This window comes from Pagrus pagrus, assembly GCF_965226575.1.
Source record: "Pagrus pagrus genome assembly, chromosome: 1".
NCBI classification, from domain to species: domain Eukaryota; kingdom Metazoa; phylum Chordata; class Actinopteri; order Spariformes; family Sparidae; genus Pagrus; species Pagrus pagrus.
This window is the reverse complement of record NC_140185.1, coordinates 21088939-21116680: the sequence shown is the minus strand read 5'-3', so window position 1 is coordinate 21116680 and position 27742 is coordinate 21088939. Positions and strand designations below refer to the sequence as shown.

The 27742-nt window shown below is 42.3% G+C and overlaps 3 protein-coding genes across 7 annotated transcripts in view; all 3 read left to right on the top strand.

The window, feature by feature from the left end:
• fam189a1 (family with sequence similarity 189 member A1) overlaps positions 1-1151 on the top strand; it is a 91450-nt gene extending 90299 nt beyond the window's left edge. For both annotated transcript variants that reach the window (XM_084357204.1, XM_084357203.1), the window contains exon 12: positions 333-1151. In XM_084357204.1, the coding sequence (XP_084213330.1) occupies positions 333-530 (198 nt within the window). In that variant the 3' untranslated portion in view covers positions 531-1151. The remainder of the gene's footprint in view (positions 1-332) is intronic.
• Positions 1152-2109: 958 nt separating this feature from the next.
• Positions 2110-15885, top strand: golm2 (golgi membrane protein 2). Of its 3 annotated transcripts, none has more exons than XM_084358883.1 (10): positions 2110-3250; positions 8078-8132; positions 8282-8384; positions 8683-8773; positions 8937-9060; positions 10142-10222; positions 10742-11026; positions 11449-11586; positions 13379-13546; positions 14844-15885. In XM_084358883.1, the coding sequence occupies exons 1-10, from the start codon at positions 2924-2926 to the stop codon at positions 14918-14920; spliced, it is 1449 nt and encodes a 482-aa protein (XP_084215009.1). In that variant the 5' UTR covers positions 2110-2923; the 3' UTR covers positions 14921-15885. The 3 variants fall into 3 exon arrangements, with proteins under 3 accessions (XP_084215009.1, XP_084215008.1, XP_084215010.1); XM_084358882.1 differs by having other exon boundaries at positions 2111-3250; positions 10139-10222; XM_084358884.1 differs by lacking the exon at positions 13379-13546 and having other exon boundaries at positions 2112-3250; positions 10139-10222.
• Positions 15886-15998: 113 nt separating this feature from the next.
• On the top strand, positions 15999-27742 carry ctdspl2b (CTD (carboxy-terminal domain, RNA polymerase II, polypeptide A) small phosphatase like 2b). Of its 2 annotated transcripts, none has more exons than XM_084353343.1 (13): positions 15999-16260; positions 19551-19741; positions 20714-20852; positions 20940-21089; positions 21326-21574; positions 21718-21814; positions 22464-22575; positions 22710-22796; positions 23012-23074; positions 23157-23236; positions 23432-23558; positions 24400-24495; positions 24633-27742. In XM_084353343.1, exons 2-13 carry the CDS (start codon positions 19574-19576, stop codon positions 24696-24698), a joined length of 1434 nt encoding a protein of 477 aa, XP_084209469.1. In that variant the 5' UTR covers positions 15999-16260; positions 19551-19573; the 3' UTR covers positions 24699-27742. The 2 variants fall into 2 exon arrangements, with proteins under 2 accessions (XP_084209469.1, XP_084209468.1); XM_084353342.1 differs by lacking the exon at positions 15999-16260 and adding an exon at positions 17010-17114.

Sequence of the window (27742 nt, the reverse complement as noted above, 5' to 3'; positions counted from 1 at the left end):
TCAAGACCTGTTAACACACTTTAATGTGTAAAATTGGTGGAGTTACTTTTTAGTGTCTTGCACAAGGACATATGGGCAGGTGAAGCTGGGAATCAAACTGCCAACCCTGCCATTAGGGTGAAACCTAATCACATATTGTGAAATGCAGCTTGATTCATAAAATTTTCCGCAAAAGTGTTGCTGACATTTGTTGGGTAGTTGTTTTGGCTCAAGCACCATGTTCTAGCTCAGTCGAATCACACGATTGTTATTTAAGAGCATAAACAAAAGCTCAAATATCTATTATTGTGTTTCCTTCTTTCATTCTTGGCTGTTTTGTTGTTGTTGCACAGATGATGACCCAGCGCATCATTGGCAGTCCCAGGAAGCGTAGCCATGAGGATCTCCACCTTCAGAGCTGTGGCGCGCTGAGTTCGTCTCCTTCCATGCGCCGTCCAAAACACCTCCCACAAACAACCAGCGCCTCCACCAACCCACTGGACTCCCCTTCCTCTGAACAAAGCCTTGAGTGCAAAGAAACTATTCTCTGACCACTCTCCCAACAAAGACTTGGATCAGAACTCTGAGGGCATTTCAGGCTGCGGGTGTTGCAGCCACTCTGTGCTGTGCAGCAGATGTCTGTAGAGTCATTAATCCAGCATTGAAAGATGATTTATTTTCACAGTGTGACTGCAGCAAAGGCAAACTGAAATGGTCTGTATCTCCTAGTGCCCTGTGAGACCGTGCCAAGTCATCAGCAGAAATGGTAGCAAACTCAGACTGAGCCTGCCAGTGTCTGTCGTGGCTTCTTTCTCATCCGAAAAACAAAAGAATGTTTCTCCCTCAGGGGATCTTTTCTACTGAGTTTCATCTCTGAAAAAAAGTACTCCGCTTGGTAAGTTTGGATCTGTGGCTGAAAGACAAAGGAGATTGTGTTATCAGTATTCCTCTTGTCCTCATAAGAAACAAGAAGAAATATGTTTGTATTAAACTGTGAACTGAACCGACTGGGCATTACTAGCCATTGTTTGCAGACTTCGTGGAACTGTAACTGATGGGGTGGTGAATATTTTGTGGTGCCGCTGGTTCAAGAACATCGCAGATGTGGATTATTTAACTTACCTCATTGTGTTACAATTCTTATCAGTGTTACAATAAAATATGAGTTTGTATCTTGTGGTTCGTGTTGTTATTTCAATGAATGCTTCAGGATCATGTCAGCCTGCAGGTTGGTCACCTGGCTGGCCAGAATTACAGAAACACTGGACAATAAATACCAATCTGGTAAAGTTGATATGATTTTTTTATTTTTTTATTCAAATAAGCAATGTTGTAGATGGTGAAGTTGTTTAATTGCACACCCAGTGATGAAGAACACAACTCAGAGAGGTGGAAATAATCAAGGCAAACCTGGTGCATACTTTACATAGCTATGGTAAATGGCTACTTTTCTCCATTTACAATGGTATTCACCACCTGGATTTTCTAGTTAGTCAGTGCCGGGAGAGGTTTAGTCATTTTAAAAGTAATGAGACATCAGGCTGCTCGAAATGTTTAAGTAAATGACATAAGATTGCATGAAGGTAGACTTTAGAATTAAATTTGGCCCCTGAAAGTTGATTCCTCTTGATGTCACAATTAGAAAACACCTTTTATCTATTATATATATTTTAGATAATCAGAGGGAAGTTGTTTGAGTATACACATTTTTTTCTTTAAAAGGCTGTTTTCAGTGAGAATACTGTCATAGAAATGGACATGCAGGCCTTTGTTGTCAAGACCGACACGCAACACTTCCTGAACGTGCAAAAATATGAATAAATAATTAAATCAGGTTCCTTATTTCATTATTTCTGTAAAGTCTTTTCTCATTCGGCCATGTGCTTCCGGTCTTGTGGCGTCAGAGTCGAAATGTAAGTCGCCATGTTTTCATACAGTTTTATTACTGATCGATAATTCTCCTCCATCATTTATACCACGAGTGTGAACCTTAAGCCTCAAGCCTATAAACTGGCTCATAGGCGTCGACTAATCGTTGAATCGATGCACTCAAAAGACAAATGCCTCGATTTATTTGCGCTGCCTCGGACTTTTATTTTGAAACGGCGGCAGAGCGGAAGCCACGCAGCCTGTTTATAGCTAGCTTAACGCAGCAGCGCAGCGATCATGTTTGGTCGGCAGCAGCAGCGAGTTGAGGAGAGTGTGACTCAAAGCCCGTGTCCTTAGTGTTTGCTAGGGTTTTGGTCAGCTGTGTCACCGGGGTCATATCCGTCCCTCGCAAGAAAAGACGACACCTCTGTCGTCTGACAGCAGCTAATTGTGTTCTCGCATCTTCCGTCGCTAGCTAGTGTGAAGCGGTTAGCCGGACATCGGTAACGTCAATGGGAGCTAACGTTAACGTCAGGTCGGCATCGAAAATCATCAGTGGTCCTATTTGGCGGCGATTCTGCGATTAAAGGAGGCTTCAAACGTCAGTGCACGAAGTCCCGAGACAGAAAAGAGGAGCGTGAAAAAGAAGTAGCTGAAGGCTAGTGGTGTGTAGCTAGCTGTGTGGTGTGTAGTCGCCCTCCTCGGTGCCACGGAGCCGTGTAGCTGTCCACGTCTCGTCTCGTCTGCTGTGTTTAACGTTGCCAGCTGAGCTAGGCCACGTCCCTGCGGGCGTATTTCATCCAACCCACTGACATTGGACGAGTTGCAGAGAAGATGCCTGGTGTGCGGAAGGAGGAAGGAGAGTAAAAAAAAAAAAAAGATCAGAAGAAATGTGAAGAAGTCTTGGACATTCATGACTGTCTGTCTGTGTGGTGTTTGCGTTTCCGAGCGGTTGCCGCATATACGCGGCATGTCACGTAGACGGATGTGTTTTACAGCGGGAGGATACTCTCACTGAGCTCTGTAAGGTTAGGGTTTACAACCTGAAGTAAAGACACACTTTGGTTTTTTTGAAATGGTTGGGTTTGGTGCAAACCGACGTGGAGGCCGCCTCCCGTCCTTCATCCTCATCTTCTTGATGGTGATCATCGCCATACTGTCGTTCAACTACTGGACAGTGTCCAACGGGCACGGCCGCTTGCTGGATGAGCTGGCGGAGGTGCAGACGCAGGTGAAGCGCACGGACGCGGCGCGGAGCCGGCTGGAGAAGCGCAACTCGGAGCTGATGGTGCAGGTGGACACGCACAGGAAGCACATCGACCAGAAGGATGGAGACTACAGCGTGCTGGAGGGCAAGCTGCAGGCCCGAGAGGCGCTCATCAAAAAGTGCACTGATGATAAGGTAATTTGTGTTAGCAGAAATGTCTAATCCCCACTCCAGCTCTGGTGCAATTAAAGCTTCATTATTACAGGTTAATTTCACTGGAGCTGTGTTCACTGACACCTGGCACGTCCAGGAACCAAAGTTTTCACAGCCCAGGAAAAAAAAAACATGATCAGATAAAGCTGAGAGAGTCAAGCATCATTAGTAGCTTGAGCCTCAGTACCAGGGGTAGACCGATTATCAGGGCCGATATTCAGCATTTTCAGATTATCGGTATCTGATTTTTCCGTCAGATTGCCAATAAATTAAACTAATTTAAAAATGTGCTACTTTGGCTCTGATGCCACATCCTCTCACAATGTTCAACCCTCAACAACTACTGGTTGGTAACAAGTCACAATCAATAACCTATAGACACTGAATAATCTGAATATGCAAAGTAACTAGTAACTATATCTATAAAATAAATGTCGTGGAGAGGAAGTGTGAAGTAGTAGAAAAAGGAAATACTCAAGTTAAGTTCCTCAAATTTGTACTTACGAAGTTAAAGCTACATAAAGCCATTTTGGTTGAATAATACCTCTATTAACTGTGTGTCTAGATTTTAGAAAGACTGTTAATGCTCTCATACTGTATTTAGGTGTGGGTGGGGAAAGCAAATAATAATGGGAGCAGAATGAGAAAGCAGGATCCGTGTTGTTTTCACTGAGCTCGTCAGACAAGTTTAGATAAGTATCACTGTTATGTTATGAAGCGAGGAACACTAGCATTATTATCTCATAATCTTATCTCATCATTATCGTCATTATAGTAGCCGAAATCATTTGCATCATCACAATATTTACTTTATGTTGCTGTAATTTCCCTATTCTTTGTCAGATGCAGCCTGTACTTGAAAACGTTGGCAGCTCTTGATGGGTGGGTTGGGGTGGCAAAGTTGTATCTGCTTTTAAAGAGGCAAGAAGTCAATATGAAGATGATATCGTCTTGAGTGGCAAGTGGCAGATGATGCATGAAAAATTGATAGGCATTCCTGTCTGTTTTGCTCCACCAACATAGTTGTTTTCCTGGAAATTCACAGCTAAAAGCTCTCCAGAGTGCACTAATATCCAGACTAACTTCTTACACTGGTTGCACTGGCACATAATTTAGGTGCACCCCATAATGCATTCTAATGTCTTAACACATTATGTAAATTATTGTAAACAGGAATAAAGAACGTGTTTTCCTTCATGTTTTTCTTAATCACAGCACACACAACAAGAAATGGCGATAACATCAATTGTTTAAAAAAATAAACTGCTAAATTGCTGATTTTAGGGTGCAAGTGCAACCAAAATAGTTGCAACCTGCTGTTAGGTGTTTGAGGGGAAAAAAGTGTAATGGTGTTGTTTCACTGTGCCTTTTGCTTTTCAGCCACTTACAATGCATTTAAGTGTGGATAACATTATTCTTAAAGTAATGGATTTTAGGATGTATCTTAAATGCAACACGATTTATACTGTACATCCACTTTTAGATGAATGTGCTATCAGTTGACCCTCTTTTCTAATTTATGAGAAGAGATGAGTCCACACAGTACCCATTTTTTGGTAGACTAAATATGAGTCCGTTTGTTTCACTTCCAGCTTTCAGTCGTGAGCGCAGTTGTTTAAAGTCCACACCTTTCCCCAAGTACTTAATAAAAACAAGTTGAAGTCAACTTCCATATACTATATTGATATTTTATCGATTCATTTAACCAGCACGTTTTGAAGCAGTTGTGTGGCTCTAATTTATTCTCTTTGAGTGGCCCGTTTGTATGCTCCACAAGGCTATTTCCACCTTTTGTCCTGCACAGTGGCCCAGCCAGCAGTTCACTGTGTTGTGTGTCCAGCTGCCCCGGGAGACGTTGAGACAACAGATGGGTGGGAGGTTTTCCTGTAATTTGCATCCCGTCTGATGTGCTTATTTCTCATAGACATGGACACATTTGTTTAGCTTATGTTTATCTTATATGTGATGTAATGCCACAGTCAAATCAGTAGAGCTAAACTAGGACACATTAAACTTGACGTCTCATTTGAATAGAAGCAGAAGATGACTTAATGACTGTCTGATCCTGAAGCGGCAAACTTCTCACTACTCATTGGTAATCAGTGAAATGTATATTAAAGAAACACTTAAGTATAGTTGGAGGGTAATCTGCAGGACTATCAGGCTGAGAACAACTTCTTATCGTGCTCATCATTTGCTGACAAGCTGTCCTTGACCACAACACGTCAAACCTCTTCCTCTTAGCTTCTTGAGTGCAGTTACTTAGTGACCGGCAAGATAATGCTGCTAGTAATAAGCAACCTATTTGTATAAAATGAATCTCAGATTTTTAAGGCCTTCTGAAACGTTTCTCCTGCCGACCTTTGCACGCTGTGTTTGTGTGCCAGATCCGTTATACTGTGGCCAAATCAAATTATAGCACAACAATGGCCCTATAACAGTTAGCCTTCTGTTTGGTGCCTGTTGTGCTGGCACCGTCTGATCATCTGCAAACTGACAATTTTATGTTTTTATGCAATACTTAAACCCCTCTTGGCAGCCACGTTGTTTGACAGTGTTGAAAAACTGTCTTTGTATAAGAGATTTAAAAAGCCAGAGCTGCAATTTTTGAGCCGAGTTCAGTTAGTGAAGTGTAGAATAACAACAAAGAGTCAGAGCGCCCTAATTTCTTGATTGTAACTTCAGTATCCTGATTCCTGTTTCCGTAATCAAGATAAAGGCAGGTGTTGAATAGCAGTCGTTCCACTCCTTTCTTTAGTCAACAGCCCAACCCTGTTTCAACAGGCGTGCTTGCTACGTACAGTGAGAGGCCTGCAATGCAGAGAAAATACTACTGACAGTTTAGTCTCAGTGAGCTGCCATACAGTATATTATATATAGACCTGTTCCCTTTAGGTGCAAGAGTTACGCAAGCTTATAGTTGGTCATCGAGTCTGTAAACAGACGGCCGTGTTGTTGTGTATACAACCTGTTTCAGCTGGCTGCAAAATGAAGCCATTAAACACCAGTGAGAGTGGCAGGAAGAGGCTTTAGTCTCGACACTGATGCTGCATTTCCTGTCCTCTTTCCCCTCAATGCCCTCAGTCTCAGTAAGTTGTAACTCATTCAAGAAACCAGACAATCACAGTGGATTCATAAGGAGAAAGTTTTTGGTGAAAGGAAAAAACGTATATCCATAGAAATCTCTCGAACCCCACCTGTTGCATTACTGACTTCACCACTGTCACTTAATATGCTCAGTGTGTGTAACAAACAGTTATTAGCTGAAGTTATATTGATAATATTTCTTCAATCTGATTGAAATTAATCTGATAAGAGATTCCAACTTAATTGTTTACATGGACGTTTAATAGTGATCTGATAAGATGTGGGTGCACACGCCCCAAAGCATTTAATCTGCTGTGAAGCATCAAATCTGACGGAGCTGAGAACAATATTTGCGTTTCTGGTTCAGGGGAACTGCGGCTTCGATCGGCTTTTCAAACACTTTTTCCAACAAATTGTTGTTTGTTTGTTTGAGTCCTTTTATAAATCAAGGTGTTACACAATCCTTAAATCTTTTAAGCTCTGTAACAAGAAAGTTGTCAGCCACAGACCAGTTCTGTTTCCCTACTGCCTTGTTTCTGTCCCTCCTTGGAAGCAAAATCACCAAATGTTAGCCCCACGGGAGGCGAACATGCGCCAACTGGAGAGAAACAATTGGATTAAGCATTTACATGGTTTGTTAGGCACTGGTATTTTCCTATTGAACGGACGATTGCCTCTCAATCTGAATGAAAAATTAATTCAGAATGAAAATTAATTCAGATTGGACTGAATTGGATCAGCCTCTTCTGATTCAGGTGGTCACGTGAGGCATTTTCAATCAGATTGTGCTATTATTCTAATTATTAGTGGAATATTAGGGTCCAAATTTTGATTAATGTGATTTCTCTCCATGAAATTTTCCCTCGCAGCTCTACCAGAAAGTGTGTCGAGGCTGCAAGCTTTAGTGGACTGTTTGATACGCTGTCTGCTCTAAAACTTGTCACTGTTGTATTATAAAAGTATAATCATATTAGAGAGAACAGCAGCTGCTGGTTTTTGTCAAGGACAGAACTACAACTTTATACCAGCCGTGTTTCAAACTCTGAAGATTCATGTTGGGTATCATTTTTAAGTCCAAGGTCGAGGTTTCCCTCCCCTCTGCATCCCCTCTTAATCATCATGCCAGCTCCCTCCATCCCTTCAACAGTCTATGATATGAGTTTTATCAAAGCACAAAATAAAGAACAGCCAACAGTTTCATTTAATATCACAGTGAGCGTCAGTGTGGGCTGCAGGTAGAGTTTCACATCTAGAGCTGTTGTATTGGACTTCATTGCAGTTTTATTGTCCTTGGCACTTTACTTACAGAGTGAGATCATAAACCAGCTATGTATAAGCTTTCTGTTTCAGTACAAGTGTTTTTCAGCATGTTACAAAAGCACTCGTTCAGTGAAGTTGAATGAGATTCATCATTTTTCAACCATCGGGTTAACGTTTAATACCCCACGTTGGTTCCGATAGGCACGATCTTATTGCCTTGCGGCAGTAGCTGAATAAAATGTCACACCAGCTGCCATCTGTTGGTGCTGTGGTGCCTCATACACAGAAGAACAAGACAAACCTGTTCCTCTGCATTCATGTGTAAATGGTGACATTGCCTGCTAATTAGAAAACCTGTCGCACAGTTTAGTCATCTGTAGCTTAACAGGTCAACTCTTAATAGATTAGAGTCAAAACGTAGATACGTAAGATTCCTGAACATGTTTTCTCTCTTCTGTCCAGATAAAGGTGCAAAATGATGTCACAGCCCAAATGACAGAAATCCAGAGGCTTAAAGGTAGGACATATCTGACCAGCAGGGGGCATCCTCAAACACAAAAATGTATCCGTAAGGGAGTTGAGATTGTTGAGGAAGTGTTTATTATTCATTCAACACAAATGATATTGTATTTATGCGTTTGTGCATGTTTGTGTTGCTGCAAACAGAGCAGCTAAAGGAGCTGAAGCAGGAGTTCATGAAGCAGGAAGAGCAGCTAAGGGAAGTGAAGAAAAACAGCACTACATTAGAGAGAAAACTGGAGTATGAGAGGTACGTTAAATCTTCTCCACTTGTCCATTATCATGACATGTAATGGCTTTTCAGTTGAATATTCCCTATAATAAGGTGATATTAGGTCATCGGTTATCCTAATTTCCTATTTTTATTAATCTAAGTGATATTTCACTGATATTGGGTGTTCCATATAAGTAAAATACCTTTATACCTACTCAGTTCTGCTATTTCTCAAAATAATGATCATTTCTTTTTGGCATGAACCAATTTTATAATATAATGAAGAAATCCCAGACTATGTGGGTGAAATTCACAAGGAATATGTCTTAACCAGTTTACAGTGTGGACGTCAAATTGCACAACTGAAAGATGAATATGAAGAAACAAAAAAGACCCTGGAGGAGGAAGCAACAAAGCTAAGACAGGTTAGTGTTGTTTGTACTCCAGTCCAACGTTTATTCACCCACCAATGTACTGACAGTTTACATTCAAACTCTCTATTCTTGTTAAAACTCATTAAAGTGTCTCCTTGTCTTCATGTTCAATATGCTCCTTTGTCTCTGATGTACCTTTTTAACAATTCATCAGAGTTTGATGGACGGCCATAAGGGCGTAGTGGCAGGTAGACATGTAGAGGGAGCACCTGGTGTGGAGATGGTCAGAGAGCACCATACTGTGGCCACTCGCCGACATGACAGTCCAGATTTAAAAGGTACGGTAGATGAGAGAGTCGACCAAAGCTTGTGCTGTTATGACTGTTCTTCTTTGTATTGCTGTGTACGTACATGCTAAATGTAGTATTTGATTACTATCATGAAGTTTAGATGCAGCAGTCTCTGATATAATTAAGTAATTGAAAGGGTGGGTCCATTATTTTATTGTGTTTTAGAGTCTTTTTTATAGCTCTGTAGTGCTCTTTTTGTATTAAAATCTGAAAATTCAAATTCTGGTCAGAGTTTGAGTCAAAATGCCATTTTCCTAAACCCCATAGCCTAACAGTGTTCCTCCTCTCAGTGACTTGAGAGCTACAGATCTGTGTCTCTTTGTCTCTGTGTCTTTGAACTACACACAGAGTCACAGGGCTGGTCAGTGGCCACACACAGTTGACAGGATGAGGCGTTCACTTTGGCAGAACATAACCACCATGACACAATCAGAAAATAATGTTATCTGTGTCAACTTATCAGTGTTTTTACAAGCAGCAACTGACAAAACCTGCATAGATGAAATTAGGCAAAGGAAGGCAAGGCAGATGTATTTGTGTAGCACCTTTCGTACGCAGACAACTCAAAGTGCTTTACATGTACAATACTAACAAAACAATAAAACTTAAATACTAAAAACAGATGATAAAAACAGTAATTGCAGGCAAGCAGCCAAAAGGACACAGAATAAAAACAAGAAAACAGTAATCAAGACATTCAAAGTAAAAGCAATAAAACTAACAAAGACATTTGATTTAAGTTTAGGTCTAATTTTAGTTTTAAAAAGCTTCATCTTCCACCTCTAAGATCAAATCTTCCAAGCTAACGCTTTGAGAGGGGAGGCGAGGGCATCAGCACTGTGACCCACATCACATCACTGCCTTCAGTAACAGCTGAGTGGGAGTTTCCATTTTAAAGACCTAGAAGAGAAACGCGTCTGGACCCGCTCTTTAAATATGATAATTGCACTCTTGTTTGTTTCCTGCATATCTTGTTCGTCTCATAAGTTACAGATTAAAAGGGAAATCATCAAACGTTTTCAATGTCAAACCGTGTACTAACAAATACTCCTCTGCTCTGTTACAGAAGAGATGGGTAAGCCTGGCAGTGACGCTGGCATGCCTGGTATTGAAGACAGTGAGGTGGGAAAAATCGACGATGTGCAGTTTGGTAAGCAATGGACCTAAACTCATAAAGCCATTTTCAGATTTGTAAGGGATTAATTAGTGAGGAAAATTATGTGAAAAGTATAAACATTGACATTTTAACTCGTTTGTAAGGCAGTATGGGCAGAGCAAGGTCAAGTAAAAGTCAAGTGTTTGGACAGATCAGATTTTAAATATGGATTTACACACATTTATGATTTTTGAACCTGTGACTTGTGTAGGGGGGTGAGTAAATAAACTCAGCCTGTGCAAACACAAACGCATCAGTTTACCCGTTAAGAAAGGAACATCGAAAACAAAACTGGAGAGGAATTACTAACCACTGGACTACAGACGGATGTGAATAGCTCTGTGGCAGGGTCAGGAAATGCCACTCCCTTATGTCACCAAACGTGTCATCAAGAAAACAGCTTGTTTGGGGTCACGGCTCTAAATACGTACCATGTATCTGTTCCTTGTGGCGAGTCAAACACGAAAAATTCACCACAGTGTGTCTTTACATTTCCAATCTGTTTATCTACAGCCTTGAAGAAACCAGCCATCACTCAGAAGCACGATGAGGCCCCAGATGCGGTTGTGGGAGCCGGTGCTGGACCTGGACCTGGAGTCGGGGCAGCTGACGGCCCCGGGGGCCAGGGCCTGTCACTGGACCAGCCCAGGCTCCAGCAGGACAGAGTGGAGGGCCGAGCAGCGGTGATCGCACCTCAGGTCATCGTCAAACAGGCGGAGAAAGCGGTAGTGTTCGAAGAAGACAACAAGGCAGGTATCAAGGCGGACGAGCTGGGAGAGCAACAAAGACAACTTCAAGGTACAGAATGCACCACATCCATGTAATTTGTATTAATTATGATAGTCAGTCTTTTGAGGCATGTGATTATTTGTTCTCAGGCTTCATTGATATGTAGCTCTGCTGATTTAATGCTTTCAATCATGTTTTTCTGGCTGAATCTTTAGTTAATTAAAAGGCAGCAGAGAATAGCTGTTATCTTTCATTGCCAGTTTCTACATTTTAATGAGTTTTCCCAGTCTTGTGTGACATCTTTCACAACTTAAGGTGCAACAACAAAGACTACAGATGCAGTAGTTTTTACCACTCTAATAACAAGGCATTAATTTGCTCAGGACATTTAGTCGTAGCAGACGAGGAGGAAGTTTGACGCTTTGACGAGGTATAACAGTGAACATGTTTGACCTTTTTGATATTTTAAAAAGTGTCTTTCTCATTGCCAGCCTCTGATAATATTAAGGGTGACAGCGAACACCTGAAGGGGATTGCTCTGCCCCCCAACCCTGCCCAGGTACCCAACCCCATCCAGCCTCACCGCGCCAAAGACCAAGTCCAAGCAGAGCCAGTACACCACCGCCAAAGTGAGTTCCTCCACGGCAATTTGAAAAAGGGAAAACTGTCATGTGCAAGGGCGGCTTTAGTTGGTGGTTTTTATTAACCTATTGATTGGTGATTTGTTTTGAAGGGGTGTGGGGGGGGGGATAATATTACAAATACAAATAATAACTACAATCACAGCTATTGCTTGCTAGTGCTTAGCTGCTGCCTCCAGCTCTCTGTGATGAGTGTCAACGCAGAGAGTGAAATACTTGTTGGTGTCGTGCCTTCGGTGTGAATTTTCCCCATTGCTAACTGGTTACAGCCCTACTTCTACATAACACACTTTCATCTGTTTGAATGTAAGTCATGTCTGATGGGTAGGAGCTCTGTCAGGGAGTAGAGCGAGGGCTCAGTTGCAGAGGAGAGGAGACAAATGACACACCTGGCTCCCAGATGATCCTTTCCTGCTGCCTGGCTTCTGCTCTGCTCTGCTGCCTTTCCTCCCTCCTTCTCTTCAGTTTTCATACGTTCTGCTCTTTATCTCCCGTATACATCAGCCTCACCCTCTGCAGCATCCACTGCTTTAAACACTCGACTGTATTCAGTTCACGTCTTTATTTTGTTTTTCCCTCTAATCCTCTCATCTCTTTATACATGCATCCTATTATGGCAAATTAACACCCGACACCCACCAGATGTCTCGTTTTTTTGGCAGTGTCTGGTGCTCACTAGACACTAGCGGCCCAAAGACACTGCCTCAGTGCATCTCGAGTCCCCACCCTGTCCTGTCGTGATCACCAGCGCAGTCTCAAATCTGCAGGAAGCGAGAGAGGGACATAAACCGCCTCAGATGTTTGTGCGATAGAGGTCGGTGATATATTGTACGTATGTTATGATCAGTTTCTCTGATTGGCAATTTTATAGGGCTGCATCAAAAATGACAGAATTGGAAATATGAAGGTCAAATGTGTGACAAAAACGCATAATAAGGAAGAATATTGCAATATATGTGAAAATAATCGCAATATAATTTTTTTTCTTCTCCATAACGTGCAACCCTACAATTTTATAAACCTCTGGACTTTCTAAAGTCCTTTTGGATCTTTAACGTGGCCGTCTGAGGCACAGAAAATACTGACTTCCTGTTCAGTGTAAAAACAGGTTAAAAATTGTAAAATGTTACAAGATTAGATGATAAACGTCGCTGTTCCACTGCCACATGTTCATAAGATGGGATGAGGTGCAATGTACCTTTACTGATCGCCCATAGGAGAAACTCACAGACACAGCAGCGTGAGGGGAGAAGAAGAAAGAAATGTACGAAACAAATCAAATAAAAATAAACTCAAAATGAAAAAGATAAAATAGATAGTTGTGTTCACAGTAGCTGCTCTTTTAGAAACATCACACCTTCAGTATCTTTGGCCTCGACTTGAATCAAATCAATCAGTGGAAGCAGACGATGGGATTTACAGCAGGACTGTTGTGTTTGATTGATTGGATCGTACAGATGATTAAACCCGTAACACAATTAGCACTCGGTGCTCTCCACACTTTAAAGCTCCCTCATTACAAGAGAACCACATTTGTTTCCACTCAACACTCTGCTTTCAAGTCCGTGATTGACTCTCCCTGCTCCTCTGACACACTTGTCTTCTAATTAACATCTGCCACCCTGTATCCATCCACCTCATCTCCCTTATCTTCTGTCACCCTCCTCATGTGATCACTGATTCCTTCATGCATTCATTATGCAGTATTTTCACCCATTCCTCCCTACAACTGCCTTCGCTTCCCTCCCTTCCTGATGAGGCCCTTCTCTGCCTCCTGCAGGCCGGTTCTTTGATGAGAACGAGTCCCCAGTAGATCCGCAACACGGCTCTAAGCTAGCGGACTACAATGGGGACGACGGGAACGTCGGTGAGTATGAGGCCGACAAGCAGGCCGAGCTGGCCTACAATGAGGAAGAGGATGGTGATGGTGGGGAGGAAGACGTTCAAGGTGAGCCAGGTCGGGGGACTGGATTACCCTGTCCAGATGTGTATCCACCATTCCTCCCTTGCTCCCTCCCTCCACCCCTGTCCTGCTGCCAACCCTCCCCTGCATTTGTCCCGACAGTTAGAGTAGCTCACAGTACCCCGAGTTTGCTCCTGAAATCCTCCATTAACAAAAAAACACCTTCAGGGTCAAAGCAGGACTGCTGTGCACGCAGTCCAGGATGAGTAATGTTGTGTTACTGTATAGATGCAGTAACAGTCTTGACCCCAGGAAACTTGCGGTTCTGTGAGAGTAATTCAGTCGCCATGTAGTATTTTCTCTCCTGCCTGTGCTTCATTTTAGCTTTACCACCTGTCTGTGCCCACCAAACATCTGACCCACATCTAGACCAGTAGATAAATATAGCTCACTGTGTTCGTGAATGTGTCTGTGTTTCTCCTTTTGAAATATTGAAACGCATGCCTGTGTTTTTTTCTCTTTGTTGTTGTTTCCTGCCATGAATTTCTGATCGCCTACTAGATTAGAGTTTTAATATTTGATGAGAGTGTAACGATACTGCATTTTGAGAATGATGTTTTTGTTTTCATCCACCTGAAACATTTTTTAAGTCATGTTAGTGTTACTTCTGTCTATTATATCTTTGTTGAACTGTTTGAACTGTATACAGTCTCTTATAATGGCCGACAAGGAAGCTAATAATGAGGAGTTTGTCCCAAAATTAGATGTTTCCTCTCAATTAATTAGTTTTACATTAAAGGTGCAATAATGTAAGAATTGTAATATAACGAACACGATCAACAGAATATGAAGAAATAACAAAATAGCATCGTCTCGTAACACCACCAAAGTCCAGTACGTTTGTACGTTTCAACTGGGAGATGCGAGTCAGTCTGTGACGCTCCACCAGTTGATGATCTCATACCTTTAATCTTTATCGATCACAAAGCCTTTACACCGTCTGAATCCAAGTTTCTCCCCTTTTCACAGAACCGAAACGAGCTTAGCTGCCCGACAGAGACGAGGCCACTTCTTACATATTGCACCTTTTTAAACAAAACAACTGTTCACACCTTCAAACATCCTTAAAGCTCAACGTCAGCACTTTAACCTGGAGTTATTGTTTCATTTCACCTCCGACGTGCTCGACTGTTCACTGTAACAGAGCGGAGTCGAGCTGTGATTGGACGTAGTTAAGATAAATGATACGCGATGACTCTGAGTGTGGTTACAACACATCACTGAGTGTACCGTCTTCAACTTGATCTCTAACGTTTGTGTCGCTTTCTGTTTTTTCCCCCAGACGACGAGGATCGAGACATGCAGGGAGAGCGCGCCGTGGATTACGGGAAAAGACACCAAGCCATGGACATTCTTTGAGCGGGAAGTCGTTCAGCCGTAGCTCATTAAAAACATTCAGACCTTTTCTCTACGACCACGGTCCTTCTCGACACAATAGTTTGAGCATCAACATGTTTGAGTTTATAGGGTGCATCCTCATCGTCACGGACTATCTTGAAGAACAGACTTTGCAACTAATGAATTAATTCTGAATAACATAATACAAAGAGAAAAAAAAGTCCCAGCGTTGTCCTGAGCTGCTGTTGATCGATGACATCATGACATCATGACATCATGTATACTGACTGTTGAGTTGTGTTATTTGATAACTGCCTCAGTTCATAAAGGAGCCGTCTGAAAAGAGCCCTGTCGACTCGTACCTGAACTTCAAGGTCCAACTGTGTTTGTTTTTTTTTCTACTTTCCTTTTCAGGTCGCTCGACTCAAACAAACTCTTCACCTGAGATGTTTATCACACAGACTAATTCGGCGTTCAGCCTTCCTAACATCACTTTTGGACTCGAACACGAAGGGATTTTTCTTTTTCTTTCATTTACAGGAGTGGGAATGCGTTACAAATGCCAAGGACTCTGCTGGCCTATTAAATCAACTTCTTTTCTTGGTGACAGACACTCAGTAGTGCTCCTCGCTCTGTTTTCTTTCTTCAGCGATGCCCTTGCATGCATTTGAACCTTTTTATTAATCAAAACTGAGCAAAATACTGATGCTTAAGCAATACTTAGAGCGATTTTAGTATCCTCCAGGGTGTGCAGAGATCAACCGAGCACCCGGAGCTGACCTACTGTACACATGCTTCCATTAATGAGGTCTCTTGTACATAATGTAGTTGAACTGTTACCATTTGTACTGAGGGAAACTTACATCCTCACCTTTAGGGAAGTCCATGAACATGAAACCAGTTGTGTTTGTGCAGGATTTCTCATGAGGGGGAAAAAAGGCACAGTGAATGTAATTTAATTTTATTAAAGGTGATGCTTCATGTCATTTTTCTCAGTTGTGGTAGTGCACTTGAAAGAAAATCCTAAACGTCCAGTGTGTTGTTGACATTTTAAACAGTCAGTGTTTGTAAAGAAGAGGAAGCTCAGAGGCGGGCGGGCTGCTCGCTGCAGACTGGCTGCTGTTGTTGAGAGGTAAGGGGGTGTGTCTGTGTCCCATACGGGTATCTGCCTCGGAGAGACCGAGCAGAGGCGGGAAATGGCGCCTGGTAACACAACGATGTGTCATTTCGGAGACGGACCTTGAGTAGATGTATACAGAAGAAAAAAGTCGGACCAGATCAAGAAAAACACCCGCTGCCTCTTGTTGTGATGGTTGATCGGTGTTGAGTCGTTATCTCCAGACACTGCGGATCACCGTAAAGTAAGTCGATAACGTTAACCAACCTTGTTCCGTGTATTTGTTACAATTTGGTTTGCGGTTTATGTAATGTTGGCTAACGACAGGATAAATATTTCCCTTCCTTGCCTGTGCACATCTGTTAGCCCGAAGCAGTTTTTTCCCAAGAAGGCTAGGTAGGGTTAACGCTAAGCTAGCTGTGCTATGCTAAGTTAAATAGCTGAGGGGAGCTAAAACACGGCCTACCATGGACATGACTAATTCCCGGTTGACTCGACGCCTTAGCTAATTTTCGCTTAATTCTCCTCTTTGTACTCAGACCACTCAACAAATTCCTACTGGCGTATTAAACATTCAAAGTGCAATTGTTTGTATCTTGTTTAAACAATGAGCATCCAGCTAACTGCCGTCAGGCAGCTAACAACTATGTGCTAGCTTGCACTGAGGCTAACGTCTTCCCAATTGGCATTCCACAACAGAACTTTGCTAGGCTTACATTAGCTAGCCAACTCAGATTTACCATTTAATTACTACACAATAGGCATAGAGCCAGATTACTTTATATAACCTAACCACAGCCGATGAATGAAATCCCACTATCTACATTGTTGGATTAAGTTATCGTTGACCGGATCAACAGATCATTTGGATGCCGTTACCATGTATCGATAGATAGCTGTTGTGATTAACGATGTCTGACGAGTTTCACTCACAAACAACGCAAACATTAACGATGCAACGTCGAACAGTTTGAGGAGACAGTCTAGTCACACCACTCGGCAATCTTCACGGCATGTAGCTAAATAATGTTCCGCACATAAGTTCATCATTTTATTGTTATTTTGCTCAACTTACGATGCCGCACTGGTTTGCTAGCGGTAAGTTAGCCTGCTCGGGCTTGTCGTGTTGAAAAGCTAACGTGTACGTTTACAGACTAACATAAATACTGACTTGTATTAACAATCTAACGTTCACTGTTTGTACAATATGACAGTGTTGAAATAACTTTACGTGAACAAAGCAATGTTGCACACATTCATAACCCCTAACGCCTAGCACACGACCTCCTGTAGTTCGTAATGCTAGCATTAGCTTCATCTGGCTAGCCGCTCGTTTTAGCAGGGAAGCTTGGTTGTCGTGATTATGTAGTGCAACTTCTGCAAACGCTGATTTGGCCATGAGTGAGACAACCGGACTAGCTGTGGCCTCTAACTTAATTCATTTTTCACTTATTTTTGTATATATATAATACATGCTTCAGCCACTTCTGGTGCCAGTCGGCTAACGTTAGCCTGGGAGTAAATTTTAGAGCGGACAGGCTGCCGAGGGGCCTCGCTGGCTCCCTCACTGTTTCCACGGCTAGCGTCTGCTAGCTCGCTCATACAGTCTCAGTGGCATGCATGTTCTTATTTCCCGCTCAGTGGCTCGTACCTAGCTGTGTGCAGGATCCTTGGTTAGTGGGCGATTGCCTGGAAAGGAGGATGTTTAGGAGCTATGGTGTTGTTGCCATGCGAGCCGTGGCGAAGTTTGATCACACAATGGCTAAATATAACAGACACTTCATTTTGATTTCTATTTAGCAGCAACAGGAAGAAAAAAAAAACCCTGATGTGTTGTAGTAACACACGCATTGCATATGAGCAGGCGTGGGAAGAAAGTTAAGATTGAGAGTAGCACTTGGTTAAAAAAAATATTATAATAAAGAAGTGTTTATTGGCGCAACACCTCTAAAAAATATATGATGAGTTAAGTTAATGACATTACAGTGAAGATCATGGTGGAGGATGTTTCCACATGAGATTTCAGGGTTCATTTCTGGTGACATCTTGAGCTCTTGGGGCATCAGGTACAAAGAGGGGGGATTGTTATACATCATGAGGATGTTTACCAAATATACACAGACATTGCATCAGCAGAGACAACCAGCGGTAACAAGGAGAACATCAGCAGTGCTGACTTTCTGATCTGTGCAACCCCGAGCTGGAACACTAATGTAATCTTGTCAGAGTTACTTCACACGGGCATAATGAATCGATGTATGAAGCACACTGTCAGCACTGTGATGACTACATCCACACTGTAGGCTAAGTGTTTTCATTGTACATTAAGGGTGAAAGTCCTGTGTGATGCTACACGAGCATTCACTGATGGTTTGTCGACTTAATCTTTAAATCTCAGGAGTACACGTGCAATCTTGGCATTTTCTAAAACCATCTCAGAAAATGTGACTATTGAGAAACTGGATTATCGTTGTGTAAACTCTTTCCTAGCAGGTGTTTAAAAGCAGCCTCTATGTTCGACGTGATTATAACGTCAGGAAGCGAATCCTCCTCAAACTAGTACGTTGAAATTCATGCAGATTCGCCGTCTTAGATCTGCCGGTTTATTTGATACTCTGAGCCGTCACAACTTTGAGGCTTGTCCCACTTTCTCCCGCCTGCCTCTTACTTTAATGTTACCATGTACTCTGACACTCTTCAGGCGCCTGTTGGGTTTTTTGTGTGAGCACGATTGAGCAACAGCACGTACACCTCTGGTGCGTTCATGGATACACCCCCTGTGAATGCACTGCAGATGTAGTGAAGGAGATGTACAGTGTTTGAGATGTACAGTGTGTTTTGAGAGGGTGCTATTGTGCGTTCAGGGATCCTGACAGGTTGCGGATATGTCCGGACACATTTTCAGCCAGCTGCCGTTACGTAAGCGCAGAGGGGGCTGGCACACTCGACTGACAATTCATGTTCACTGTGAAGAGTTTGTGCGTTCACGATGGCAAACAATGAAATCCCTCATTTATAGAAAATAAGGAATTATTTCCTTCAGATGTGTTTTTAGTTCAGATCGGTCACATTTGAAAATCTTTGTCCACGTCTAGGTTATTTTTCAGTTACTGTACTTTGTTGTCTTGACTGAAACATTGATCTCGTGTGCACATAGCTAATAACAGGCAGTACTTGAGAGTGAGTGTGTATAGTTACATCCTGGGCAATGTTTTTCTTCCTTTACTGTACGACTAGAAGTAAAGCCAGCTGTGGCTGCCGGGATCCACTGTGATGTAAGTGAAATGGGATCTTGAATGCATCCAGATGTTGGCAGAAAATGCACCAGTGTTACCCGACTACAGATAGATACAACCCCCAGACGTATCCGTTATAAAAGTGAGACCAGTGGAGACTGTAACAACAACCTGTTCATCCACCTCAACAGTTAAATATCTGCTTTCTGTTTCCTCGACTGTGCAGTCATACTGACTTTCTTTCTGTTTCTGTTTCTGTTTCTGTCATCTCTCCCCACGTCTGATTTTTGTGAAACAGCCTTACATGTGACTGCTCAAACAATGAGGCTGAGAATGCGTAAAGCGTCTCAGCAGCCGAACCCGAGCCTGGCGAGCCGCCCATCCCGTACCAAGCGGAGGCACTCCGAAGTAGAAGAGGACACTCCTACTAGCGGCGGGCGGGGCTTGTTCTCGACCATCAAGAAGTTCATCAGAGGAAATGCTGTCAAGGTAACGACTCCTGTGATCACATCAGATGACCCTGCTTTCTAATTCATTTGAGTGTGGTGCCCCTTCTGGGAGCACTGATGTATTGTAGCTGAGCTTCTTCCTCTCGGTGTGTTTTGGTTTAACAGTCTCACGTCGACTGTTTTGCATCTCTCTGTTTTTAAAACGTTTTTTTAGCCCTGTGCTCTCCAGGTTGCTGAGTTAAATACAGCGTTTCTTGGTGCAGAGTGTCATGTTTCCCAAGAAATGTCTGCTGGAATGCAGCAGCTTGTCTGAGAAGTCGGACTCGGCTCTAATTTTAGCTGCTGGCTCGCAGAGCTGGTGTGCTGGGACAGGACGTAGTAACAAGTGGAAAAGTCAACTCGGCTCAGAGAAGGTTTTCCTCTGCAAAGACACAAGCTGTTTGATGTTTTTAGATAATGTAGTCATTTCGTCTTACTCTTTAAGTCCCGGTTTAAGACTGGGAGCTTAAACCTTGAGTTTCTTTCCCCCGTGTCGATCTGTAGCTTTAGTTTAAGTCCTTAACAAATTCTGATTACATCGTCTTAAATTCACATATTTTCACGTGTCTTTACTTCTCTATGGAAGTAAACCAAATATTTTTGGTTCATGGTCAAAACTAAACCTTTGACTACATCTTGGGCTTTGGGAAACACTGAGCACCACTAAAGTACCACAAAATAATTGAGAAAATACTCAAAGTTGAAAGTAATCATTAGTTGTAGCCCTGCCATGTTCCAGTTGGTTCATCTGTAGATAAAGATTATGTGTGAATTTAGTCTTAAATTTGTTGTCCAGTTCAGATTTTTTGACACGGCCTGTCTTTGTCACTTAAGCTTTAAATCTTCCACTGGTGGATGTGTCCTCCTTCATCTGAGAGAGCCCCAAATCACACAGACTTCAGGGCTTTTTTTTGTTTAAGTTGACTGTTTTTATTGTTTAACACTTGTTTGCCTGATGTCTTGTCTCCTTAAGGTGCCGCAGGAGAGCCCAGCCAAGAAGACACGCCTCCACTGTGATGTGGACAACAACCTGATCACCTCCACCACCCCAAACACCAACACCCCTCGCAAGACTATCAGCAGGGTTGGCAGGAGAGGCTCACTTAATGGACGTGAGTGGTACTCAATGAAACAAGAAAAAAAGTTAGTCTTAATTATTTATTTCTCTGGCAACTAAACGTGTTACTTCACCTCTGCAGAAGCAACCAATCATGACAGGAGTAAGGAGAAGCCCAATGGCAGCCTGGAGGAGACGACGGCCGTCGATGTGCCCACCAGCCCGCCCAGAACCACCCTTCTCGGGACCATCTTCTCCCCTGTTTTCAACTTCTTCTCACCAGCTAAAAATGGTAAACACACCTGGATGAAGCTATTACCCATGATTCATGGGTAGCACCGTAAACAGAGACGGGGTTCAAGCCTACAGTGTGTCTGTGCTGTTAAAATAAAGCGTATATTAGTGAAATCTGCATTTATAAAAGCCCCAGCAGCGTGTTTCATTTCATAATAATCTGTTGTTCCACTGTGTCAGTTGTTACAGGATGATGCTGAACTCAGATGACCCCTCTTTGCATTTGTTTTTCAGCCTCTTCTGGTTCAGACTCTCCAGACCAGGCATTGGAGGCTGAGGAGATAGTCAAGCAGCTGGAGATGGAGCAGCCTGTAGAGACGCCCACCAGCACAGCCACATCCACACAGGAAGTGTGTGCCCCCACTAACTTCTACTCTAGTGTATCACAGCTGCCACCTCTGCGACCTCCGCACATCCCCGAGGTGTCACCCACCGTAGTGGAAGGAGGCCTCGAGGCCGATCCTGACCTGCCGCCCCTCACAGGTAGATAACGCAGCTGAGAGCATGTGGGTCTTAAACATTAAGAGTCTTACTTCATTTGTAGGTAATCATGGAGTAAGTGACAATTGCTGGCTCTGCTTATAGTGCTGCTTCTGTTTCTCATCTTGTTCTTGTTGTGGTTCAAGCTCCAGGCTCCAGTCCAGAGATGACGTACGTTGACGCTCCCCCCACTACAGTACCACCAGAGGCGTCCTATGAGGAAGACTGGGAGGTGTTTGACCCGTGAGTAAAACACGACAATCATAAAAGGCTTAGTCTTACAGCCGGACGCCACTGAAGAGACAACAGAACCAGACTGTTGATGATGTGGAAAGCTTTTGCAAAATGAGGGCGTTGTTTTTAGCACGATGAGACATTTGATTCAATGAGGTCAAAACTTAAGTTAAGGCCGATGATATCCAGACCACCAATCTGACATCTGAGCCTACAACAATGGACACTCTTAGACAATAGCTGATAAATCTTCCTGGCTGTTGTCTCATGTGGCTGCATATCCTAAAAGCACCATTTATGATCTTGAGAAGTATAGTTGAATAATTGTTGTGATATTTTGACTCGTGGATATTTGTGATCCTGTGCGGCTCCCATAGCTACCCTTAGACAAACAGGAAGTAGAGATTTATTGCAAAACTTTCTGTAGCGTGAATAAACAAGCGGACGGCAGAGCAACACAGTTGTTTTACGATTGTTTTTGCCGACACTCAGTGCTCCGTCTTGTATCTCATACGTGGTTATAAAGGCAGGAAAGTTAAGATAAAGGTAACGAAGACTTAAGACAGCCTCTACACAACCAGTTTGTAAGTTTTCCACTTTGCATAGAATACTGGTGTTTAACTTGACTTAAAGTACGTGTGGTGTCTTTGATTTGTAGGTATTTCTTCATCAAGCACGTCCCTCCGCTGACAGAAGAGCAGCTCACACGTAAGCCGGCCCTGCCGCTGAAGACACGCAGCACGCCTGAGTTCTCTCTGGTCCTAGACCTGGTCAGTCTGAACATATAATAACACATTATTTTTTCCCTTCCTTATTTTTTTTAATGATTATTTAAACTCTCTTAATAAACGTTTTGAAAGATGTCACACAGTTTCTTACTATTTTTCTCTGTTTGGGTCATTAGGATGAAACTTTGGTTCACTGCAGTTTAAATGAGCTGGAGGATGCAGCACTTACCTTCCCTGTCCTCTTTCAAGATGTCATTTACCAGGTAAGTTCTGACTGAGAGGAACGTTTCCCCTTGTTTACTCCATGACGCCACTAGAGGGCGATATCGTCCTATTTGTACAGGAAAGGTGTCAAACAGTTGGAAAAAATGTTCAGTTCAGTGGACAAAATAACTTTTATGATGTGTGATCCAGATGTCTGTGTGTGTCAGTGTTGATGGTGAATGTTTACTTACCAGTGGTGTGTTGTCGTGTGCAGGTGTATGTGCGCCTGAGGCCGTTCTTCAGAGAGTTTCTGGAACGTATGTCTCAAATCTACGAGGTAAAAATAACCCCGTCTACTCCGATAATCCATCTTCATGGCATCAGATTTGAAAGTTAACCTTATTGTCTCTCTTTCCCAGATCATCCTGTTCACAGCCTCTAAAAAGGTGTATGCAGACAAACTGCTCAACATCTTGGATCCTAAAAAGCAGCTAGTGAGGTACGGCGTGTTTCCTGTTATAATTACACAACAAAATCAGAAGCTGTATGTAGCATTAGTGTTGACGTGTGCTGCTGTTGAGGTGTCAGTGTTGTGTTTTTTCTGAATTATTGATTGCTCTGACCTTGTCACTGATTGATTTTTCTCTCTCTCTCTCTCGTCCCTCTTTCCTCTCATTCCCTGCTGTAACTTTAGACACAGGTTGTTTCGTGAGCATTGTGTCTGTGTCCAGGGAAACTACATCAAAGACCTCAACATCTTGGGCAGAGATCTGTCAAAGACCATCATCATCGACAATTCACCACAAGCCTTTGCATACCAGGTGAAAACCAAACGCTAAACCAGCAGTGTTATGTTTTCTGCAGCTGGTTATCAACAAGCTTCAGTTTCATCAACAAAGGAAAACTTATTTCAGTTTCAGAACAAAAGTGTCTTTTTTATTTTAAATAACTTTAATAACACGTTGTTTTCACACATCACAACTTGATTGTGACTGAATGAACCTTTTGGCTGTAATGTCTCTCAAATGGAGCGGTTAACTGATAGAAAGGAAATAAGTTACCAACTATTTTGGTGGTTTCACCCTCTTAAATGTGAGGATTTCCGTCTTTTTGTTGTCATTTCTGATTTTAAATGAGTCTTTGGGTTTTAGTCTGTAGGTTGGACAAAAGAAGCAATTTAAAGACGTCAGTAATTGACTAATTGATTAATTTTGAAAATAAATGTTGGTCACAGCCGTAATCTCAATGTAAAATAGTCCAAGATTTCTTCTTTCCTGACTGCAGCGTGTGGCTCCTGATTAATCATAGGATATGATTGATGAATCATTGTAACCTGCTGAGCTGAATCAGGCAGATACTGACGCATCTCATCTGTCATCAATTTGTTTACCAGATGAGTCTTTAAACGAACCCCTTCACTCATTATTTATGCGGCAGTCACTGTCTGCCATAGCTCATCTGCTTTTCTACCAGATTTTATTAAGGTGATAATAATTTCTTCCGACACTGTCTCACGCAGCTACACTGTCTCACGCTGTGGGAAACCCTGGTTTATTAATCATTCTGAGGAGTTTTGATTTCACTTCTTTCATTACGGCACATTTGAGTTTAGTTAAAAATACAATATGTGGTAACTAATGGGTTTTTTTTTAATCCCAACAGTTGTCCAATGGGATTCCCATAGAGAGCTGGTTCATGGACAAGAATGACAACGAGCTGCTGAAGCTGGTGCCCTTCCTGGAGAAGTTGGTTGAGATGGTAAGATGTCTTTACCTGCTATTGTTGGATCTTTTACAGCAGCCACATAAGCAAAATATTTAACTTTCTTCAGTAAATCTAATTTATTCTTTTATTCCCCTCCTGTCCTGGTTTCTCCTGCCTGCTGAACTCATCAGAACGAGGATGTGCGGCCGCACGTTCGGGAGAGGTTCCGACTTCACGACCTGTTGCCCCCCGATTGAACTGGACCGCAGTCTCTCAGAACGGGACGACAGGAAAAGACTGAAAACGACACGCGTGTAAAAAGCCCCTCTTTGGATTACAAACTACAACATTGCCATTACTGTTAAAGTTTTAGCCTTTTTTTTTTTTCCTCTTTCTTTTTGTTTTTAAATCCACCGTTGCTTTTTAAAAAAGAAAAACTTCAAAAGAAAAACGTTTTTAAAGGTCTGGGCGAAATTTTCTAAAAATCTACTATATAAAGATGAAATCACACACACTATGAACAAGCCCAGGTAAACTCCTCTTTTTGAGTGACTCTCCCGCTGTGGAGCCGGATATCGTCTCCACACTAAATTCTGAAGTCTTGGTGCTGGTTTAGTGGATATGAAAACGCCACCTGGTAAAGAGGAACTCCACCCCCGACCGAGTCCCTGAACCCAAACCATCCCCCTGGTGCTCACGCTGTTGACACTGATGAATAACGACACTCTGTGGCTACAGACCATTTTCAGCAGGAATGACTGGCCTGTAAATCAATCTGTGCATGTGTGTATGTTTACTCCTAGCCACACACACACACACACACACTCTCACTGATTTGGTGTTTGGCAAACCTACAATCTGTAGCCTTTGAAATCATATGCATTCCTCCGTAGCCTAGTCAAGTTTCTATTGTTGGTTGCAGTTTTTTTCTGGTAAAACTGGTGTTTCATTGTTTTAAAAAAAAAAAAGGAAAAAAAATATAGCGTTTCAAAATGTTTTACTTCTGTTTGTAAGATATGATATTTTAAAAGGGGTCATGTAAGTTTTATTGTAAGCCTTTTTCCTATTATGAGAACATGGGTGCATATTAATGATGACAGTCCACTGCGTAGTCATAAAATGGAGTTAATCCAGGACTTTAAGTATAGTTTGTTCTAACAAATAAAGGTTTAAATCGGTGTGTTGGCTTCACTGTGGACACAACGTGGCTCCTTAATTAAATGTTAGGATTAAGAATCTTCTTACTTGTAAATCTGACATATTGTAAAGGTTTGAGGGCATTCATTTTCAAAGTGACACGTGTCAACGTTAGCCTTTCTTTAATAATGGTATTTGATTTGTCATTTGTCTCTAATCAGTATTGTCTTTTACTCCTAATCAAGTATTCTGGCTAAATCAGAGCTCTGTTTCTTTTAGTTGTGTAAGTTGATGGCTATGTCGGTAGCATTATGACTAATGTAGCACATCTCTGCCAGTGTGTCATGAAGTCTGCCCGTGGTAGAAATTTATGGCCAGACCCTGTACCAGCCATATCTGGCACCAGCAACATACTGTTTTAACAGTCACAGCTCCACTGACTGCTCCTCTTCCTCTTCCTGTTTCATACTTTTTACTTTTTTTTTTTTTTTTTGTCTTTATATGTTTAAAGCATTGTGTTAAAGAATGGTAACTATATGAATGTGTATCTGCCCGGACACTCAAGCCAAACTGACATTTTACTCCTCCGTTGTTTCAACTTGATTTGAGACAAATAGTTGGCAGAAATGTAGATGTTGTGTCGGCATCATTTACAAGACAGAAAGCTCAAAATCAGCCATACACTGCTGTCTTCTGTCCCAAACCCAAACTCCCCAAGAGTTGACTTGAATCTCCGTGATAATTTGGCATGCGTCGTTGAACTCGTTTCAGTACGGTTTTAAATCAGAAGTGCATTTTATGTTGAAGATGTTAAAGCAAATGTGTTTGGATTTGTCTGGGTTGCCTGTACAGTGCCATATGATTCCTCTCCCCACAAGTCCACTCCCACTCCCCTCCCCGCTCTCGCCCCCACCAAAACGCTGATGGAAAAAGACAATCAGACCTCAAAGCTCTGCAGATACTGAAACCTGGAGACACCCGCCCTGCCCTTCTTACTTTCAGTGTGCCGTATGTGTCGTGTACTGTGATTCCTTTGAGTTGTACTCCCCCCTCATGAATAAATTTGCCAGGTGATTCCTCGTGTTCCCAGCCCAAACAATCCCCGCTGCTCACTTTAACGCAGGTCCTGTTCAGCGTCTGCCCGTCTTTGCCTTCGTTCACCAGAAGTTGGGAGCTCTCCAGAAATTAGAATTAGTTTGTATTCAAGTAAAATTGTTACAGGGCACAATGGTGTTTACTCAGACATAATGTTATGAGTACACATGTCCAGACTATGAATGTAAAATTGTACATGGGGCGACGTCTTGCGTGTCTTTCCGAAAATTCCTTGTTGTGTTCTCGATCAAATCGATGAGGAGCGACGGCAGCTCGCGTCTGTCGTTCACATGTCAAAGAGGAGGCGAGAACAATGTGCATGGAAGAGGAAACATGTCTCGAGGTCCCACCATGGTAGCCCCCTCCCTACCCCCCTCCCCATGACCTCTCGCCATCCTGACTGCCAGCTATTAGTATGCAAGCCTCACCTTTTAGAGTGTGATGTAGCCCGGGCGTGCTCGTCTCCTCAGAGGGCTGTGTGATTATGTATAACGATCAGTCGTGGCTCGTTTCTGAAGGATCGGTGGGAGGCATTTGATACTTTTCATCCAGCTCATTTTTATGTGCATTACCAGTTTATTGTACACTGAGTGTTGTACAATACATGCAGCTTCATGTTTAAAAAATCCTTAAAGTAAGGAAAATCTTTTGTATTTTTGATTTCAAAAGGCATGTCATATCTACTTTTTAAATGTATTAATGAAGATTTAACTTTACTTCAGATGGAGTGTTTTTTTTTTTCTTACAAATATCTGTATGTTTAGTTTAGCGCAATGTTACTGAACTGTTAAACTTAGCATGTAGAGAATACAGCTTGCTTTGTGGGAAAGTCCTGAATTAAATTTTAATCATGGCACTTTTTCTGCAGAAAAGAGCAATCGTGTTAATGAATTTTTTTTTCAATATCCGTTAAGCCATTTTACTTGCAAGAATTGCTATTTGTGCTGAAGATGTATTTAAAATGTTTTAAGACATCTTTGTTAGCCGTCAGGCTACATGCTATTGTAAAGTGTATATACAGTTACATTGAATTTCTGAAACAAAGTTTTAAAGTTAAAAACCTCCTGCA

What these genes read in the sequence shown, in the direction of transcription:
- golm2 (XM_084358882.1), top strand. Translation starts at nt 2,924, where the DNA reads ATGGTTGGGTTTGGTGCAAACCGACGTGGAGGCCGCCTCCCGTCCTTC. An exon ending in AGAAATCCAGAGGCTTAAAG is followed by an intron (nt 8,133 to 8,281) that starts GTAGGACATATC and finishes TGCTGCAAACAG; the next exon opens with AGCAGCTAAAGGAGCTGAAG. An exon ending in GCAACAAAGACAACTTCAAG is followed by an intron (nt 11,027 to 11,448) that starts GTACAGAATGCA and finishes TCTCATTGCCAG; the next exon opens with CCTCTGATAATATTAAGGGT.
- ctdspl2b (XM_084353342.1), top strand. Translation starts at nt 17,093, where the DNA reads ATGCCGCACTGGTTTGCTAGCG. An exon ending in CTTCTCACCAGCTAAAAATG is followed by an intron (nt 21,090 to 21,325) that starts GTAAACACACCT and finishes TTTGTTTTTCAG; the next exon opens with CCTCTTCTGGTTCAGACTCT. An exon ending in GTATGTCTCAAATCTACGAG is followed by an intron (nt 23,075 to 23,156) that starts GTAAAAATAACC and finishes TCTCTTTCCCAG; the next exon opens with ATCATCCTGTTCACAGCCTC.